Here is an 18,605-nt window from a genome sequence, read left to right as displayed (position 1 = left end):
ATGCATCAAACCGTCACCTGAAGGAGTGAACTTAAAACCACTCGAAGAAAAAAAAAAAATCCTTCGAAAAACAAAGCATTCTCTTTTGTTCCGGGGCGCAGAGAACACTGGGCCATAATCCCGGCGGCGGTAGAGGCTAAAGTTCGTCTTGTTTTAGACCGCTGGGTTACGACCCAGTGTAAGGATCCCCCCCCACAGGAACGATGGAGTCAAAAAGCGAGAGGAAATCTGTCTTGTGAAGCATACCACACGTGGAGGCTTTGACACCGTCATCCACACACGATACCACACATTACCACGAACCATAAACTACCATTGCTGAGACTTATAGTCAAACAGCAACAACAGCAAACAACAACAACAACAACCAAAGCTAATCATACTTCTCACACACACCAGTTTGCGTCAGGCTTCCCCGGCGTAGCACAGAAAGCTGGAAGAGGCATAACTTGTGGACTTCCACCAGGCAACACTGTTCCTCCTCCACTCTCCTGGCTATCATGCCATCTCTGCTCATTACTTAACCATGAAAAAATAACCCACAAGAGGCCCGGACCGTCATCACCCAAGGATCGAGCCACTGTACCCAATGGTGTACTGCATCGTCAAGAGCTGCTCTAAGACCAGTGACAGAGAAAGGGGCTCCCTGCCCCCTCACAACCCACATGACTGACTCGTATATCCAGCATGGGGCTCCCTGCCCCCTCACAACCCACATGACTGACTCGTATATCCAGCATGGGGCTGCCTGCCCCCTCACAACCCACATGACTGACTCGTATATCCAGCATGGGGCTCCCTGCCCCCTCACAACCCACATGACTGACTCGTATATCCAGCATGGGGCTCCCTGCCCCCTCACAACCCACATGACTGACTCGTATATCCAGCATGAGGCTCCCTGCCCCCTCACAACCCACATGACTGACTCGTATATCCAGCATGGGGCTCCCTGCCCCCTCACAACCCACATGACTGACTCGTATATCCAGCATGGGGCTCCCTGCCCCCTCACAACCCACATGACTGACTCGTATATCCAGCATGGGGCTCCCTGCCCCCTCACAACCCACATGACTGACTCGTATATCCAGCATGGGGCTCCCTGCCCCCTCACAACCCACATGGCTGACTCATAACTAACAAATCCTTACAACTCAAGACAACAACTTCCACAGTATATGTGTACATCAGGCTGTCAAACTTCACCTCTCATAAGCTCCTAGATTAGCATAAAAAAAAAAAAAACACAGATCTCGATAAGTGGGTCTGGTCTTACACAAACAGCCAGTGTTCCATACTTATGCAGAGCCTGGAAGAGCTGACACTATTACCGTCTTTAAAAAGAGAAGAGTAAATAAATCGTTCACTTTAAAGTTTCGAGGTACAATCGATCAGAGGCTAAATTTAGCCTCCTGGTCTTAAAAAGGTGAAGCCACGTGGAAAGTGGGTAAAAAAAAAGAGAAAAAAATATATATATAAAGTCCACGCCAGCGGCTCGTCTAACGCAAGGCGTGGACAATGCTCGTGATGTCCCAAAGGACACAAGTTATGTAGCAGCCCGACACACGAGCGAGGCGAGGCAGCGGGAAGAGAGTGGCTTGGATGAGCCCCACCGGAAGGCTGCTGACGGAAGATGGTTGAAGGGGCACGGAGGGCGGGAGGGCGGGGGGTCGAGGTATTCTGTAGATGGTGGTGGTAGCCGAGGGGGAGGGCGCTCTCCAGGTGCTTCACTGGGACGAGGATCCCCCGCTCAATACCCAGCCACACCAATCCCAACCCCCCCAAGCCCACACAATATGCCCCTGATTGTGTGGAGAGGTCAGGCTGGAGAGCCAGGTGGCCGGAACACCCGATCAATTACAAGCCAACGTGTTCCAAACACCCTCCCTCCTGCCCCGCTCAGATAACGTCCAGCCCCCCAACAGGACTCACGCAGTGCACACCCACGCCGCGCTAGCGCACACAAACACACACACACACACACAACCACGGATGGCCACAAAACACAGTTGGGGATGCCGCGAAGACACAGACACACAAGCAAGCATGCCCGTAACATACAGATAGGGGACATACACTCACACACACACACGACCACTTTCCGATTCCGGCAACACTTCTTTTCCACCTCCTTCTACCTCAGCTCCATCTCCACCTTCTACCACACCACTTCTCTGCTATCCACCTACTGCTACCAATTCCCCCCTCTGAGCTTCAACACTCTTGGTATCAATGCTAGCTTCTCGGTACTTCAATGATCCTCAGTCTGTTCTTTATAGTTTTCTCTCCAACTCTTCTGGACTTCAACCTCTGTCAAAGCCACTTCCCACCACTTTCCAAACTCTCTCTCTCTCTCTCTCTCTCTCTCTCTCTCTCTCTCTCTCTCTCTAGCATCTATTTCGTTATTTCCACAACAGCTTGCAGTCTTTTCTATAGGTTTTCATATGATATACATACATTCAGAGATTCATATACATTCAGAGGTTCCCGTCTCTTGTCTTCCAGGATATGCACAAAACTTCCTACGTTTCCCCGACCCGATGGAGAGGGGCGTATCGCTTCTGCCATTTCATTCCTCGTCTTTCCAAAGATGAGGACCCTGACCCTGGCTAGGGCTTTTGACCCAACCCTTAAAAAAGGCCAAGGATGTCGAGGGTACTGTGACGAAGAAAATATAACGAAGATGAGGGTCTAGTGAAGCCGACCCTTTTCAAAAGGCAGTGGTGTTGAGGGTGATGCAAGAGCCAAGATGCGATTGTCGAGAATGATGTGAATCTATATTTATTGAGGATATAAGTGTAGATACATGTGGTTCGGTGCTGTGAACATGCGTCTGTCGAAGGTGAGGTGTATATATATATATATATATATATATATATATATATATATATATATATATATATATATATATATATATATATATATATGAAGGGAGCCTTGGTGGCTGAATTCTAATGAGGCTGAGACACGCAAACACACACACACATCAACTTTTTTTCTTCTCTCTCTGTTTAAGAGGGAAGGCCTGGCTTCGACGAGGATTTCAGTGACATGAGCCCTTTCTATATATATATATATATATATATATATATATATATATATATATATATATATATATATATATATATATATGCGTATTTTGCCATTTACTATCTGCGCTTCTTAACCATATTTCTCAAATGCTGAAATTTCTATATATTTCAATAACACCTAAAGAAAATGTGTAAACTATGGCCATCAGCATAACTAGTGGACCTAAATGAAATATCTAATCATCATCAGACACTCTCGCTAAATCGTCCTGCAAATTCGCAACGTTGGCCTACGCCCGCTTCGTAACGCTACATGAAAATTCTCCTTAATCAGTCTCGGCCAGAAACAGAGGCATCGGTTATCGGGAGAGACTAACTCCGAGATTTTCCCATGCAGTATCAATCGCTTGCTGGAACGCCATTTTACTGGAACGTCGGAGGGGTGAACTCTTATGTAATCCCCCTCAACGAACGAAGTGCTCCTTGACAACAAGGCATCGAGCTCCGTTTTCTCTTACGACAGCCAACCATCAGGGAAAACGTGCATATAGCACACCAAACTAAACTAAACCGTGAATTTCGTAAATATAATCTACTAAAATCTACTTTTATTATTTGCAAACAAAACACAAAATGCAATAAGGATGCAATCTGTTTCAACATATATATATATATATATATATATATATATATATATATATATATATATATATATATATATTAAGTGAGCTCTAACCGACTCATCTGTGAGGAATGATACCTATAATAAACCATTTAGGATATACCTTAAAAATCAAAAATTACAACATTGTAATACATCTAACAACAGTTTAGAGGATGAAAAACGTGTTAAAAAATATAAAAGTATGAAGGAATGGTGGCTCATTCGATTACCTATATATAATGCTACAACGAGTTTCTCTCTTATCATTACCCAATCGATAACCTCACACTTAAAATACGCCTTACATAATACACCTAACTACCTAAAAGTATCTACTACACTCACAGCTACACACGAGCTGGCCCGTGCCAATAATGGCGCCCTGAGAACACACACACCTGACCCCTGCCAGTAATGGCACCCTAAGAACCAGCTGCCAGGCTTGGACCTGACCAATCGTTTACGTTCACATATCCAATTCAGTACCCATCAAAGGACGGTTACAGTCCTGGGGGCATTTATTTGCCCAAGTTATGCTAGACTTTACGTTCTTTTTCTACCTTAACAAAGTCATAACATTGGTTCTGACGTCGACGAACTGATATGAGAGATCTGGGGGTTTGTTCAGTGGCAACGGGATCCTAACGGCTAGTTGAAGCGATTCACATAAACGGTAGGAAAGGAGTATGTTGAATACGACATACTTGATAGGTTACAGGGTTCAAAAATAAAAGCGAATACGTTCGTGTAAATTGGAGTGTTCGAATACACATAACTGTCTTTTCTCTTTACAGAATGATTATAATAATAATGTGTACATGGGTGTCAATGGGAAAGATAACAGGACATTAATATCAATTGTGTGTGTGGCCAGGTTATCTCCTCCGGGAGGGCAATAAAGGTATTCTAACTTCCACATTTAATCAGATGGAAATACGATAGTAAAGGAGGACAAATGACATTCACACAGCGGAACCCCAAGCACAGAAACAATACAGTTTAAGGTGAAGGAGGACGATAGTGGATGACTAAAGAGCTCGCTGCTAGCAACGTTCAAATTCCTATTGCCTTCGGCAACGCCCAGCTCAGCTGGGTCTACAACATGCCCAAGATTCTCCTCCACTTCGGAGCAGCTGCTTCTGCCTACACAAAGGACCGGGGGTTCCGTCCTTGTATGGAAGTGCTGGTTCCGGCATCTTGGGCTGCTCTCGCCCCATTCCTTGTTTCACAGCATTCACCCCAAGGCAGTCACACACACACACACACACACACACACACACACACACACCTCCAACCCTCTTCAGCACCGTCGCATTTCTTCCTCAGCCCATCATCTACCAAGGGTGCCCCCTCCCCACCTCCCCCAACGCCGTTCAAAGTCTCTTTTCCATCTGAAGTCTCGTGTTCTCTTTCGCACACAACTGGTGCTCGAGTCAGCAACACGAGACTACGAACTACTTAAGCACGATGGTTGAGGCGGGGCGGTAATCCCCGGGACATCCGACCACTCCGACCTGGCCGATGTCGCCGTAGGCGCTCGGGCGACCGTTGCAAAATTGCAAGGGCAAGAGGGACACAAACGCCCGCCCGCCTCGGCCCCCGCCCACCACAAAAGACGCCCACGAGACGCAACGCAAGACCGACTCAGCCTCTACCCCGACTAGCACCAACATAACCCCGACTCCAACCGCTATAGAATACGACTCTAATGTCAGCATAAACGAACTGCTTCACGACACAGGCAAACAAAAGAAAGAAAAAAAAAGGAAAAAAAAGCCACAGCTTGCTCACCCCACACTGCCACAGACACTCCTTATGCGTCCTCGCCCACCTCAAGGCCAAGGTTATACGCACGCTCTCGCGGCCATGAAGTTGCTGCCGAGCAGAATCGCGCTGGCTCTTGCTACACCTCACCCCTTACGTCGGGGATACGTACCTCGCTACCATAAGACGCTGAGGAGAATTCTCACCTCCTCATCGCTCGCTACCCTACGTGACACACGCGATCGACCTCCTTTCACAACCACCCACTAACACTGCAATGACAACCTCTACCACGCCTAACACAGCAATGACAACCTCTACCACCACTAACACAGCAATGACAACCTCTACCACCACTAACACAGCAATGACAACCTCTACCACCACAAACACAGCAATGACAACCTCTACCACCAGTAACACAGCAATGACAACCTCTACCACCACAAACACAGCAATGACAACCTCTACCACCAGTAACACAGCAATGACAACCTCTACCACCTCTAACACAGCAATGGCAAACTTTACCTCCACTAACACAGCACTGACAACCTCTACCACCACTAACACAGCAATGACAACCTACAACCCCTCTAGCACAGCACTGCCAACGTCTAATTTCCTCCACTGAACAGTGAACCAACACAGGCACATCACAACGTGTGGAGAGCCAGCCTATAAATTCCCTGATATTGTGGATTTCTAATTACAAATGCACCAACGTCATCCCGTATCGCTCACCAGGGCCAATATGGGGCTTGGATGTCAGGTCGATGCGAAATGAGGAAAGCCCACACACACACACACACACACACACACACACACATACACACACACACACACACACACACACACACACACACACACACGAGGGACCTTCCATCATTCATTTCTGGACATTTCTTGGCTCTCTCTGCTTCGGCGGCTTCAAACGAAGTTTCGTTTTTTTTTCTTTCTTTCTGAAATTTTAGCCAATCGGAGGTAGGATTTTGGCCCTGTAGCGGCCGTATTTGATGTTGGGTCGGGATGAAATGGTATGCAATTTCCTCTCTATGCTAAACACAGACCCCGTCACTTCGACACGAGGACTGCTACGGGAGGACATGCAACTGCCTCACGCACTCTACCTCTCTCAGCAAAGCTCAGCTTTCCCCTCCCAAGGGACTGAACTTGCACCCTGACTATTTCTCTCATCCTCACCATGTGACGCGGGCGCAAACATGAACGACTATATTTCGCGGGTGTAAACAGAATATGAGAAAATATATCAACAGAAAAGACAAAGAAACGACAGGCAGACGGACAAAGTCTTCCGATGGGCCAAAGTAAAGCAACCAGCAGTGAGGGAAATATCAATTCCTCTGGTGTGAGGAGACGGAAGAACTGATCAACAGAATACGACACGGACACAATTACGAATGACCGTAGGTGTCACCATGTCCGATTGCCCTTACCTCCAGCGACCACAAGAGACCTCAACTGTTGCTTCTTCTAAAGGTCTTGAGGACCTTCAAAACACACGAGATGAGGATCGCTCTCTTCCAAGGCAAACTAAACTCTCCCGATCATGACAAGCTGCTTCGGGATAACAGCGCCTCACTCACACGTCGGGCGAAAACAGAAGGGTTATAAAGGTGTGCGGAGGTCTTCAAGATCCCGCACTTGGCGCTGTTAAGGATCCAGACTTTACATGGACCGCCTGAGATGACCGTGGGCTGTACTCTCTCGCGAACGCAGACGGGGAAGACGCATCAAAACTATCACATGCGAGAATCCTGGAAGGCGTGGCTTCCAACTTATACTCAAAATAGTGATCCCTATTAGCAAGAGAGGAATGGAAGACTGTAAATTTTAGCCATGACACCAAAAGAGGAAGTAACCACAAAGTGAAAGCACCTTTTACACACATCTGGGGTCCCAAGAGTGTTCCAACATGTTACCTGCAGCCATCAGACTCTGGAGTGTATGGTGAAGATATTGTAGACCCACTTCTCCCTAGTAACCATTTACGAAGAGCGCTGTGTTGGCCTGCCGGCTGCAACATCTTGGTCGGCCACAGACCCAACTCAAGCAGTCGGGGCTCAGCCGAGCGTGTGGGTGTACCAGACGACCTCAGATGACGACATGAGGTAAACTTATATAAACCTTAACAGAGAGTCAACGAAAGATTATTTCTACAACGCCTCTGTTTCAGCAGACCCTGTACTATGATTTCCGAGAGGACCGAAATGTAAGAAGCCAAAAGTTACCAGATAAATTTCACACACAGACATACGACAGGCACAACGCAATGACAACACCTCATCAGGAGAGAATAAAAAAAGGCCCAAGCACATACCACAGGAAAGGCACGTCCAGCACATCCCTAATATCTGATGAATGTTCCCAAAATGCTCTTCTCCCCTTCCTGTGACCCTTATGAAAACCATATTCTCCTCCGCCTCACATCCTCATCAAGAACACCCTCCCTCCCTCATTTTTTCCCTTTCTATACATCCTCTTCAGATTCGTTCCTCTTTGTCTGAAGACCCTTCTCCTCCATCCCACATAATTACCACTATCGTAATCTGGCCTGCTGTTGCTGCTCCAGACGCTGTCTGGTTCCACTCCCGTGCCCCTCCTCCACCATGCTTTCACGTTACTTAACCTTCTCATCCTGCAACCTTGCCCAGGCAGATACGATAACCCTTCTCCCCTGCCGTTCCTTCCCTCTTCCCTCTCCCTCTCACCATACTTCGGCATCCTGCGTCCCCCAGACCCGCGGCCATGCCTCAGTTACAAAGGTATTCTACTTTCCTGTGTGAGGCATTGCTCTTCTTCCCCCTTCCCATAGAACAAAACATAACCACCACATATCCTCTCTCCTCTTCGTTGTTCCTACCTCCTCCCTTTCTTCCTCCTCCTCCTCCTCCTACTCGTGAAATGTCCAGTAACTGGGCCAGTCTGGCTACCACACTTCTGCATGGCGTCGCCACGAAGACGCCATGGGAGCCGCGTTACAACGGAGGAGGACATGATGGCAGGTGGTTGGCCCCATTAGCGCTTATCACCTGTAGTCTGGGACTGGAAACCCAATCCGCAGGTAAGGCGCCCCGCCCACCACACCCACACTGCGGACCGCGGCTCGTGGTGGTGGTGGTGGCGGTGGTGGAGACAGAGGGGGCGCCGCACCCGCTCCACCCCTCACCTACCACGCCCCTGCTTCACTTCATGATACCACCGACACGCCGCATGCGCTGGTGTGCGCGAGTTCGCGCCAAGAGCACACGCATGCACAACCAGCCGTACTCAGACACGCCACACACCACCTCTCCCGTCGGCAGGGGAGGGTGTGTGGGAAGACAACGCCCCAAGGGTAGACACTCCTATATGTCTACAAGGGTCACAGGAGTCTCGGGACGCTGTGTCTCGATTCCTTTACAATATCGCGCCAGCAACACACCTTCGTCACAAAGTCATGATCCCTTACACTGAGTTTATGATGGTTTCAGGGGCCTTCCTCTATCCCCTACAGCACAATCTATACCCTAGCTTCCCTCGCGAGGGCTGTCTGATTAAGCAACACCCCGTTTATATCATGTTGTGGAGGGGAAAAATAAATTACAGTGCTTCGAATATTTACAAATACGATATCGCACGGGGTCCCACACACACCAGTGCCATATCCCTCAACATTTCCTGTTGCAGCTGTGCCCTTCAGTGGATTAATCTGCTGTCTCCCCAGTCCGTCACTGCAACAAAGGATTGTCTCTGTTTGCAGATCTAAACCTAAGAGCATTTCCCATGTGTGCACTATGGCTCTCTCTCTCTCTCTCTCTCTCTCTCTCTCTCTCTCTCTCTCTCTCTCTCTCTCTCTCTCTCTCTCTCTCGTCCGACTGAAATGCTGGAGTTTACATAATGAAAGCATTGTCTTAAAGTAACTACACTATTACGATACTGGGTACTGGCACTCGCTGACAACAGACTTCATGCCTGGAGAACATGTTTCACAAGGTGTCTGTGTTACCACGAGCTGACACACCACAGGAAGGTAACCATCTCCTGAACTGACACCCTAACGTTGGGGAAGAAACAACACTGACTTCAGCGAGATACAGTAGTTTCCCTTCAGTATGATCAGTAAACAAGTCACAAAAGAAAACGCTGCGGCAAAATATCATGTACGGGATTTTAGGCCAACAAGTGTCTTACAAAACCCTGAAGTTATCGTATGATGCCACCCTTATCATCACAAAGAAGGAGTATAATGCAGCAGAGCGTACGTCACTGAAAACTGGAGAGATACAACACCCATCACAGTTGACCGAGGCGACATCTTTCACACGACCACAACGTTTCCATTTCACGTACAGCTTACGTCCTCGATAATGAACCACACTCTGGGGTCTTCCAGGGCAAGACCACTTCTACACCTCACAGATGTTCCGCCGAGGGTAACGCTATACCACCACCACCACTTCCCTCGCTCCGCGCGACGTCCCACACTTATACCCACTGCCATTGCTACACTCTCCTGGCACGGTGCCATCCAGATAATGGCTGGCAGTAGGTCGTAGTCGACCAGTCGAAGTGCTCGCCGATCTCAGCGGCCATCACGCCCCACCCCACCCACCTCCGTCGTCCGCGGCTCTGAGGCGGCAGCGAGCGACCGTCACACGACGCATCCACCGTCGTAACACTCTGCCGCAGGACGAAACAGCATTCCTCCGGTGATTACCGGCGTAGCGCATCCGGTTGCCTAGGGGCAGCGTAAGAGCAGCCCATGCTGCTATGAAGGCTCAAGATCTCATCACTTCTATCGAAGACTTCCGACCCTGCGTGCAAGATCAACACAAGTGTTCACAGGTAGCTCCTGCCATCCCCACACGGACCAAGATGGCCAATGGAGCCGGCATGAAGCGGGGAAATTAACCACACAAACCGGGGTAATATCTGTACTTTCAACACCAGTTTTGTGGTCCAGATTAAGACTAGTCCACTGTACCAGTAGGACATTACTACCTACATCAGCAATGTAGCAAACCCCGCGCCCTCCAAACACCCCCATACACCAAAGGCTTGTGGTACACCTCGATTCCCAAACATCCCCATAACCCGGGGTCTTGAGGTGGTACTCAAGGCGTAGCAGTGGCCTGAGGGAGGCAGTCAGGCAACTACACCCACCCTCAACACCAACAGTAAACCCGAGCGCTCACTTGTACTGCCCGCCCTTGAAGCGTCTGCCGAAGAAAAGGGAAGGCAGCGCCCCAGTGTCCACCTCCTCACAGCCTGGCTATGCAAGCCTCGAAGTGACGCAGTTGAGTTACGAGACGCCCTGAATAACCAGTACTGCGAAGCTCAGACACAACAGGTGTCTATTCATGAGATGACTCAGTTCGCCTGAATGTTACAACAGAACGGACGCTGGATTGTTCGTGGACCTGTGGCAAGGAGTTTATGAAGAGTATTATGACTACGGCCGTTAAGAGCGTAACCACCTATGCTACAGGGAGCAGCTGTTGCTGGATGGTGCTGTAGTGGGCAGCGGAGAGGAAGTGTGTGTTGTGTGTGTGTGTGGGAGGGTGGAGGAAGGCGGAGGGATACAACGTGCAGCAGCCATACCTGTTCCTGAGGCTACGTCGCCGCCAGCCACTGGGGGAAAGAGTTAATAAAGAGAGAGCATCCTCCTTCGGCCGTCCTTTGTCACAGTGAAGCCTGGTAGCGAGAGAGGAGGAGGAGGAAGGGGGGAGAAACCTTCCCCTGGGACGCAAACCTCCTGTACCTCCGGCCCCACGAGACAATAACCATCACCATTGGGGTCGTTTACCGGAGGCATTGTAAACTCAGGGTTGGCAGGTGCGACAGGAGGAGTGAGTCTTGGGTGTGTCTGGCCGCCTGGGGGCTTTCCACACCTCAAAAGACGCTCCCTAACAACGGGGCTGCCTCGCGACCTCCATCATATACTACGACGAGGAGCAAACCCCAGCCTGTGCCATTACCGTCCCTACGCAAGCCCGGAGCCTTCTCCAACGACGCCTAACCACAGGGGCCAACATAAGCGTCGAATCCCTGTATTTAGGCCGACATAAACCGCCACGTCTGGGGTAGCGTTCCACACACACACACACACACACCATCCACGGAACGATAACCCACGAAAAGGGGGCAACTAAACGACATCGACAGTTCAAATTGTTTCGTTGGGCTGTTAAGTATTCTACCATCAGGGTTGTGCTTCACCTTCATCATCGCTGTAATTTCTCTCTTCCAGTCACCACCACCATCACTCATCATCACCACCACCATCGCCAACAGGTGGTCATTAAGACCACCAATTTGAGGCATCGGGGTCACAAATTACCGCCACGACTACAATGAATCATCATCGTCATTATCACTGGCAATCTTCACGCTGCAAGTCGATCCTCTGAGCACGACGGTACGACCCTCTGAGCACGACAGTATGGCCCTCCGAGAACGACAGTACGATCATCGAGCACGACAGTACGATTATCGAGCACGACAGTCGATCATCGAGCACGACGGTACGACCCTCAAGCACGACGGTTCGACCCTCGAACACGACGGTACGACCCTCGAACACGACGGTACGACCCTTGGGCACGACGGTACGACCCTCGAGCACGACGGTTCGACCCTCGAACACGACGGTACGACCCTCGAACACGACGGTTCGACCCTCAAGCACGACGGTTCGACCCTCGAACACTACGGTTCGACCCTCGAACACGACGGTACGATCCTCGAACATGACGGTACGACCCTTGAACACGACGGTACGACCCTTGAGCACGACGGTACGACCCTTGGGTATCGTGGCCCGCCCTTTTATCTTTCACCCGAGTATTTAGGATCGGGTTAAGAGCCTGAAATAAAAGGGGGGGGGTCGTACCGTCGTACTCCACGATCGTACCGTCGTGTGGACGTGGCCAAGTTACATTGAGAGAGAGAGAGAGAGAGAGAGAGAGAGAGAGAGAGAGAGAGAGAGAGAGAGAGAGAGAGAGTCTCTCTCTCCAAGAGTCGCCACCATGTGGCAAGGCCAAAGATCACGAGACCCCCCCCCCCTCTCCCTCGCGCGATAACCCTCCCCCCCCACCCACACACACACACACACACACACACACACACACACACACACACCATATGCTTCCGGCACCAGTACAGCTTCACTTGATACCGGAGACTCGTCCAAAGTCGTACACCTCTCGTGAGCCCAGCGCCAGAAGGGGCGATGATTCCTACCTGGCTGGTCTGCACTCGTTTCCGTTGTCTCACTCGACCACAGCCACCAGGAGGACCACCACTCCATTTTCTTTTTCAACACATTTTCCTTTTTAATCTTACAGGGTAGCACTATCCCCCCCAATATCTACCCAACCCCCACACCTTGGCTGTCCTCCACCCTTTTCCTCCGTCGATATTGCCCCCTCCACACCCGTGGCTCTTATCATCGATTCGGTGTTAACAAGAACTCGTTACGAGCTGGCTCTACACACACACACACACACCTTACGACTTCATATACAATCTCAAGCCTCGTTTACTCGTCATTTTACCCTTTTAGCTGATATGGCTTCCCCTGGGGATATGTGCTGGCCCGTGCCAATGTATGCCACCATAGAATATAACAACAACAACAACAACAACAACAATAATAATAATAATAATAATAATAATAATAATAATAATAATAACGCTGATGTTACGTTTTCAACATATGTCATTCTTTTTTACTTCTATTCCATAGTTCGATTAGAGGTCAGAGATCAACTACCCTGAGCTATTACGCCCTTTCAAGTAGTTTTCAACGAGCTGGCGGGATACTTCTACGGGTATTTGGAGTCCTTTTTGGGACTGCGTTTGAAGTGAGCTCTTACGTGTGGGAGGAGGAGGAGGAGGAAGAACAGGAGGAGGAGGAGGAGGAGGAGGAGGAGGAGGAGACAGTCCACGTTCTTCCTGGGCAAGATGAACGTAGAGGAAACATTACCTATTGGGTGAAGGCTACTTACCCAAGCATTCGCAGTTATATAAATATTTTTTCCTACCGTGAGATCATGATTAAGGTAAGGAGGGCCATACCCTTTCCCCCCCTCGTGTCTGCAGCCTACCACAGAGATACTGGCTAACCTCAGCAGCGAACCGCTGCGTCAGTGTCTTCTGCAGTAGCGATCACAGGGAGGGAAACGAAGCCAACTCGAATATGGTAATGGCATCCTTGAACATGACACACTTTCCAGGTCTCTTCCCGGTAAGATAAACGCGATCGCAGACTTACGGTGTTTCTTCTCATCCTCTAAAGTCAACTAACTTCTCCCGGAACGACAGAGGAATGAGGGAGGGGTTGAGGAAGAGTGGCCTGGGGTGGTATATGCATCGGGCAGGGCCACAGGGACGATCAACAGAATCGTCACCACCCTCACATCCTACTACACACACACACACACACAAGGAGCAAGCAGCTAGAATTAGCGTGACCCGACATAACTTAGAAGGCAATTCCGGGCCCAACACTGAGGGTTTATCCACGACCTGCAACACTCTGCTGCTCCCAGGGACCACCAACCTCCGCCATGCGCCCCACCCCCAACCTTCAGCAACACACACACACACGCAAGCCTGGACCACCACACCACCTGTATGTGGTAGTCCAAGGGCCGGGCACGACACCACCTCGCCACACATACACCGCCACCACCCCACCTCCCCAACACCACCACCACCTCACTCAACAACCAGCCAGATAATAATTACGTAATTGCAACATAAAGTGCCACTCCAGCCCGGCCTCCTCCTCCTCCTCCTCCACTTCCATCCCCTCCCACCCCAACCGAGATGTGTAAACACTACGCGGTGATGAGTGGCACCAACCCCCCATCCCCGGACCCGACTCAAGACTGCCTCATTACTGCCGACCTCCCCACCCCTCCCCATGTGTCTGCCTTCCTTCCCCCCTCCCTTCCACCACCCACACCCACTCTCTCTCTCACTCAACACGCGAACATAAAAATCGCCCAGAATCTGTGGAGAGAGAGAGAGAGAGAGAGAGAGAGAGAGAGAGAGAGAGAGAGAGAGAGAGAGAGAGAGAGAGAGAGAGAGAGAGACTTGGCGTCCAACCTTTCCAACGAATGAATAAATCAGCTTATAACTAATGTCACAGCTTGCAACTTTGGCCCAGAGTTTTCCGACAACCGCTCTTCCTCGACGCTGAAGATATTAGGACAAGAGACGGAAAGGTCCCTTGCAGATTATAAAGTCTCAGGTATAATAATCTAAGAGCCAAAGACCCTCACGTACCAGACAGACAATCCACGACTGGTTTAAACCGGCCAAAAGTAATCCTTCTCACAATCATTTCTCTACCACCACAGGACCGCTAAACTCCATTGGTGTTTACCTGCTTTTGCGAGGTCTACTGCACCATGTCGTCCCTCTTCCCGTGAGGCAGCGACAGCGAAGAAACTTGCCAGCGAACGGTTTGTTCGCTGGCAGTGTGGCTCACCCGAGAGGGTTCTCCTCCTGTGCGACAGCGACCAATGCCTTTCCCTTGTTTCCATCCCCCACACCTGCGGTATATGCCGTGTTTGAAGCCCTACGTTACACCCACGTCCTTTGTCAAGCTTCCCGTTCGTGCCTTGGTTGCAAACACAGCGGGTTAAGTTGACCACACTGGCCGCCACCACCACCACCCACTGTGGCCGTGAACACGAAGTAAGGCTAACCCGTTCGACAAACTCCTTCCCGCTCCCCCTACACGGTGGCCACACACCACCACCAGATAACCAGTAAATGCATGAGCTATTGGGTGTTAAGTGATCGTTGTGTGTGTGTGTGTGTGTGTGTGTGTGTGTGTGTGTGTGTGTTCGGGGAGTGTAGGAGGGAAGCAGGTGTGCGAGGCAGGTGGCCAGCCGACACACCTGCCTTTCTACACTGTTGCCTGACGACCGGTCCTCGACACACGCTTGTAACGGCTGGGCCAGGTGTCCAGTGTGACACACTCGCCGCACTGGTCACTCTAAATGACACCAGCTCTCACTTACTCTAGCGCATGCCTAGTGTGGCGTGCGACACTGGGGGAGTACTCAATCACTCTGGCCACTACTGCTAGGCCCCAGGATTGAGTGTGATCAGGCTTATGTGCCAGGCCTTTGTCATGGGCAGTGCTGAGGGTAAATCTCTCTCTCCTCCAGCACAGCACCACAGGCTGAGTAGGACCCTTCACACAGCACCACAGGCAGAGCAGGACCCTCACACAGCGCCACAGGCAGAGCAGGACCCTCACACAGCGCCACAGGCAGAGCAGGACCCTCACACAGCGCCACAGGCAGAGCAGAACCCTCACACAGCACCAAAGGCAGAGCAGGACCCTCACACAGCGCCACAGGCAGAGCAGGACCTCTCCAACAGCACCACAGGCTGAGCAGGACCCTCACATTGCACCAAAGGCAGAGCAGGACCCTCACACAGCACCACAGGCAGAGCAGGACCCTCACACAGCACCAAAGGCAGAGCAGGACCTCTCCAACAGCACCACAGACTGAGCAGGACCCTCAAATTGCACCAAAGGCAGAGCAGGACCCTCACACAGCACCACAGGCAGAGCAGGACCCTCACACAGCACCAAAGGCAGAGCAGGACCCTCACACAGCACCAAAGGCAGAGCAGGACCCTCACACTGCACCAAAGGCAGAGCAGGATCCTCACACAGCACCGCAGACACGTCCAAACAGTCCCTGGCGAAGTGGCCGCCACCACCACCATGAGCCAGTCATGCTTCAGGTGGGGGGTGGGGGGCGGCTCGCTCTTTCACCTGGCAGTCATGTGTCCAGTCAACACACACAGGGGGAAGGCAACAAAGGCCCCACGGCCACCCCCGCCCGTACTTCCTGGAGCAACCTCCACTTGTACGGCTTGGGATTCGCATTTAATCTTAGGTGATACAGCGATGACTCCTGTGGGCTCAGGTGAGTGCTCAGAGGGGGAGGGGTGTGGTTATGTACGGGTGAATGTGAGGGGTGTACGTCAAATAAGGTGGGGTTTTGTGGCGAGTAAGAGGTGGTGAGGTGTCCAGAGGGGTGCTGACTGTAGCTAGAAGGGAGTGAGGAAGGGAGGGGAGGGATGATATACGGTCTTAATGAGTGGCGAGGTCGTGCGTACTGGTGGTGGTGGTGGCGCAATGAGGGCGGAAGCAGCAGCAACAAAGGTGAGGGGTGCGGGAGGGAGGGAGGGAGGCTCGCCGCGCTGCCACCATCAACAGCAGGTGAAAACGATGCTAACGACACTCCCTCCCTCCACCGCCTGACCCCCAGACCCTCTCCCCGCCAACTAACCAACGCTTATTATTCATTGGCCAACTTGTTGATGGTGGCGACGACGGCGGGACAAGGGCGGGCCGGACGGCAGCGGTGGTGGGACGGGCGCCCTCGTGAAAAATATATGGCGCCTCGCTACACCGTAAGACCTCAACAACATATCCCCACTTCCCTCACTCCTCATGAATCGATACGTGCCTCATCCAGCCTGTCAACTACGGACCAGTTGGCTCCACAGTGGGCCTGGGGTGGTCTTCGGGGGTGGGGGTGGGGGTCTATTTTCTACCCCTAGAGCACAAGACATGGCTGGGCCATGGTGAGGAGCTGGGGGTGTTCGACCGAGCTGTTGCAGAGGAGGCCGAGACCCGCAGGCCCACCACGCGACCCCACGCCACAACCTGGCTACCTGGCTGGCTGGCTGGCCCGGTACCTGTTGCAGGTGTTCATCCAGGGAGCCACTGTGGATTTCCCCACTGTCTACCCCCCCCCAAACCCCACAGTGTTCCTGCTGGCTGCAGGCAAGACGCCTCCCTAATGCTGAGCGAGCAGGGAGGTGGTGCCGCCTTCCTGCTTTAACTACCTAACCTCTTTCCACCACGAGTGGGGGTTATGACCTCAGATAACCATGTTATGGACCATCAGGAGATTACGCATGACCCATGCGGAGCTCAGCGGCCAGAGAGAGAGAGAGAGAGAGAGAGAGAGAGAGAGAGAGAGAGAGAGAGAGAGAGAGAGAGAGAGAGAGAGAGAGGACAGAAGACTTCTTTCACACCTATGGTACTCTAACCCCACCTTGAATACTACCTCATCTGACCCTTGAGCACGAAGGTACCACCTCCTTCTGGCACGATGGCCTGGCCTTTGACCTGACCCTATACAGAGGCTGTGTCCAGACCTATGACCTGACCCTTACGAAGGCCCAGGGTCGCTGACACCCAAGGACTGTACCAACTAAGGTCGTGTTCAGGGATCGTCGCGTCGCACCCCAAGACAGGGAACCCTGGACCACCACACAACCCCGAACTTAACACCCGGCCCTGTGAGGCTGAAGGAGAGCGACACACAGACACACACACACTTACCGTGAAGCAGCAGCGAGAGCGCCAGTAAGGCAGCGGTGTACAGGGCCCCCATGGCGCCGTTCCTCACGCCACTCCGGTCACAACCTGTCGGCAAACACGACACAACAGTTAAGTCGGGCCATAAAAATACCTCTATGCATAATGACAGTCTTCGTGTGCGGAAATGGAGGGCCATTAAATGAAGCGGCGGACATTTGCTTCTTTACGAAGAAAATGGCACTAGGAACAAGACATAGATTAATATACTTATATATACATTCATAAAGAAACCTGGATAAAGCATATCAGGAGCATGACAGAGATTAATACAATATAATCATACAAGAAATATACGACCTGGATACAGCATACATCACAGAAATTACCTTTCAGGCGAAATGTAATAATGTGATCTGAAACAAAAAAGGTATGCATACCCCCAGCCAGTACAGCACAATAGTCCCTGAAAAATACGTAATTCAAATGGACAATATATACACCTCAGGGTAGGAAGACCCTGGTCCTTCCCAGGTCTTCGTGGGGACTATTAACAAGACGCAGCCGCTGTAAACACACCTGGAAACATACCCACCTCGTCTATCATCATTACAGATTCTACCTTGGATATATCAGGAGGTTCCTCGAGCAGTGAGAGGAGGGGGCGTGTGAACTTCCACACCAAAGCCCAGGACACTACACGTGAAGGCAAGGGGAGAACGCACCGCTCCAACAAGATGCCCCCCCAGTGTAGAACTGCCCTCCTCCTCCT

The 18,605-nt window shown here is 51.1% G+C and overlaps 1 protein-coding gene across 1 annotated transcript in view; it reads right to left on the bottom strand.

The window, feature by feature from the left end:
* Positions 1-18,605, bottom strand: part of LOC139765693 (fasciclin-2-like) — a 276,821-nt gene that overhangs the window by 149,470 nt on the left and 108,746 nt on the right. Inside the window, exon 2 of the mRNA XM_071693461.1 lies at positions 17,858-17,941. Coding sequence (XP_071549562.1) covers positions 17,858-17,909 — 52 coding nt within the window. The 5' untranslated portion in view covers positions 17,910-17,941. The remainder of the gene's footprint in view (positions 1-17,857; positions 17,942-18,605) is intronic.

Source organism: Panulirus ornatus, chromosome 55 (genome assembly GCF_036320965.1).
Source record: "Panulirus ornatus isolate Po-2019 chromosome 55, ASM3632096v1, whole genome shotgun sequence".
Classification (NCBI taxonomy): Eukaryota; Metazoa; Arthropoda; class Malacostraca; order Decapoda; family Palinuridae; genus Panulirus; species Panulirus ornatus.
The sequence above is the reverse complement of the archived record's forward strand: the minus strand, read 5'-3'. Positions and strand labels throughout refer to the sequence as shown.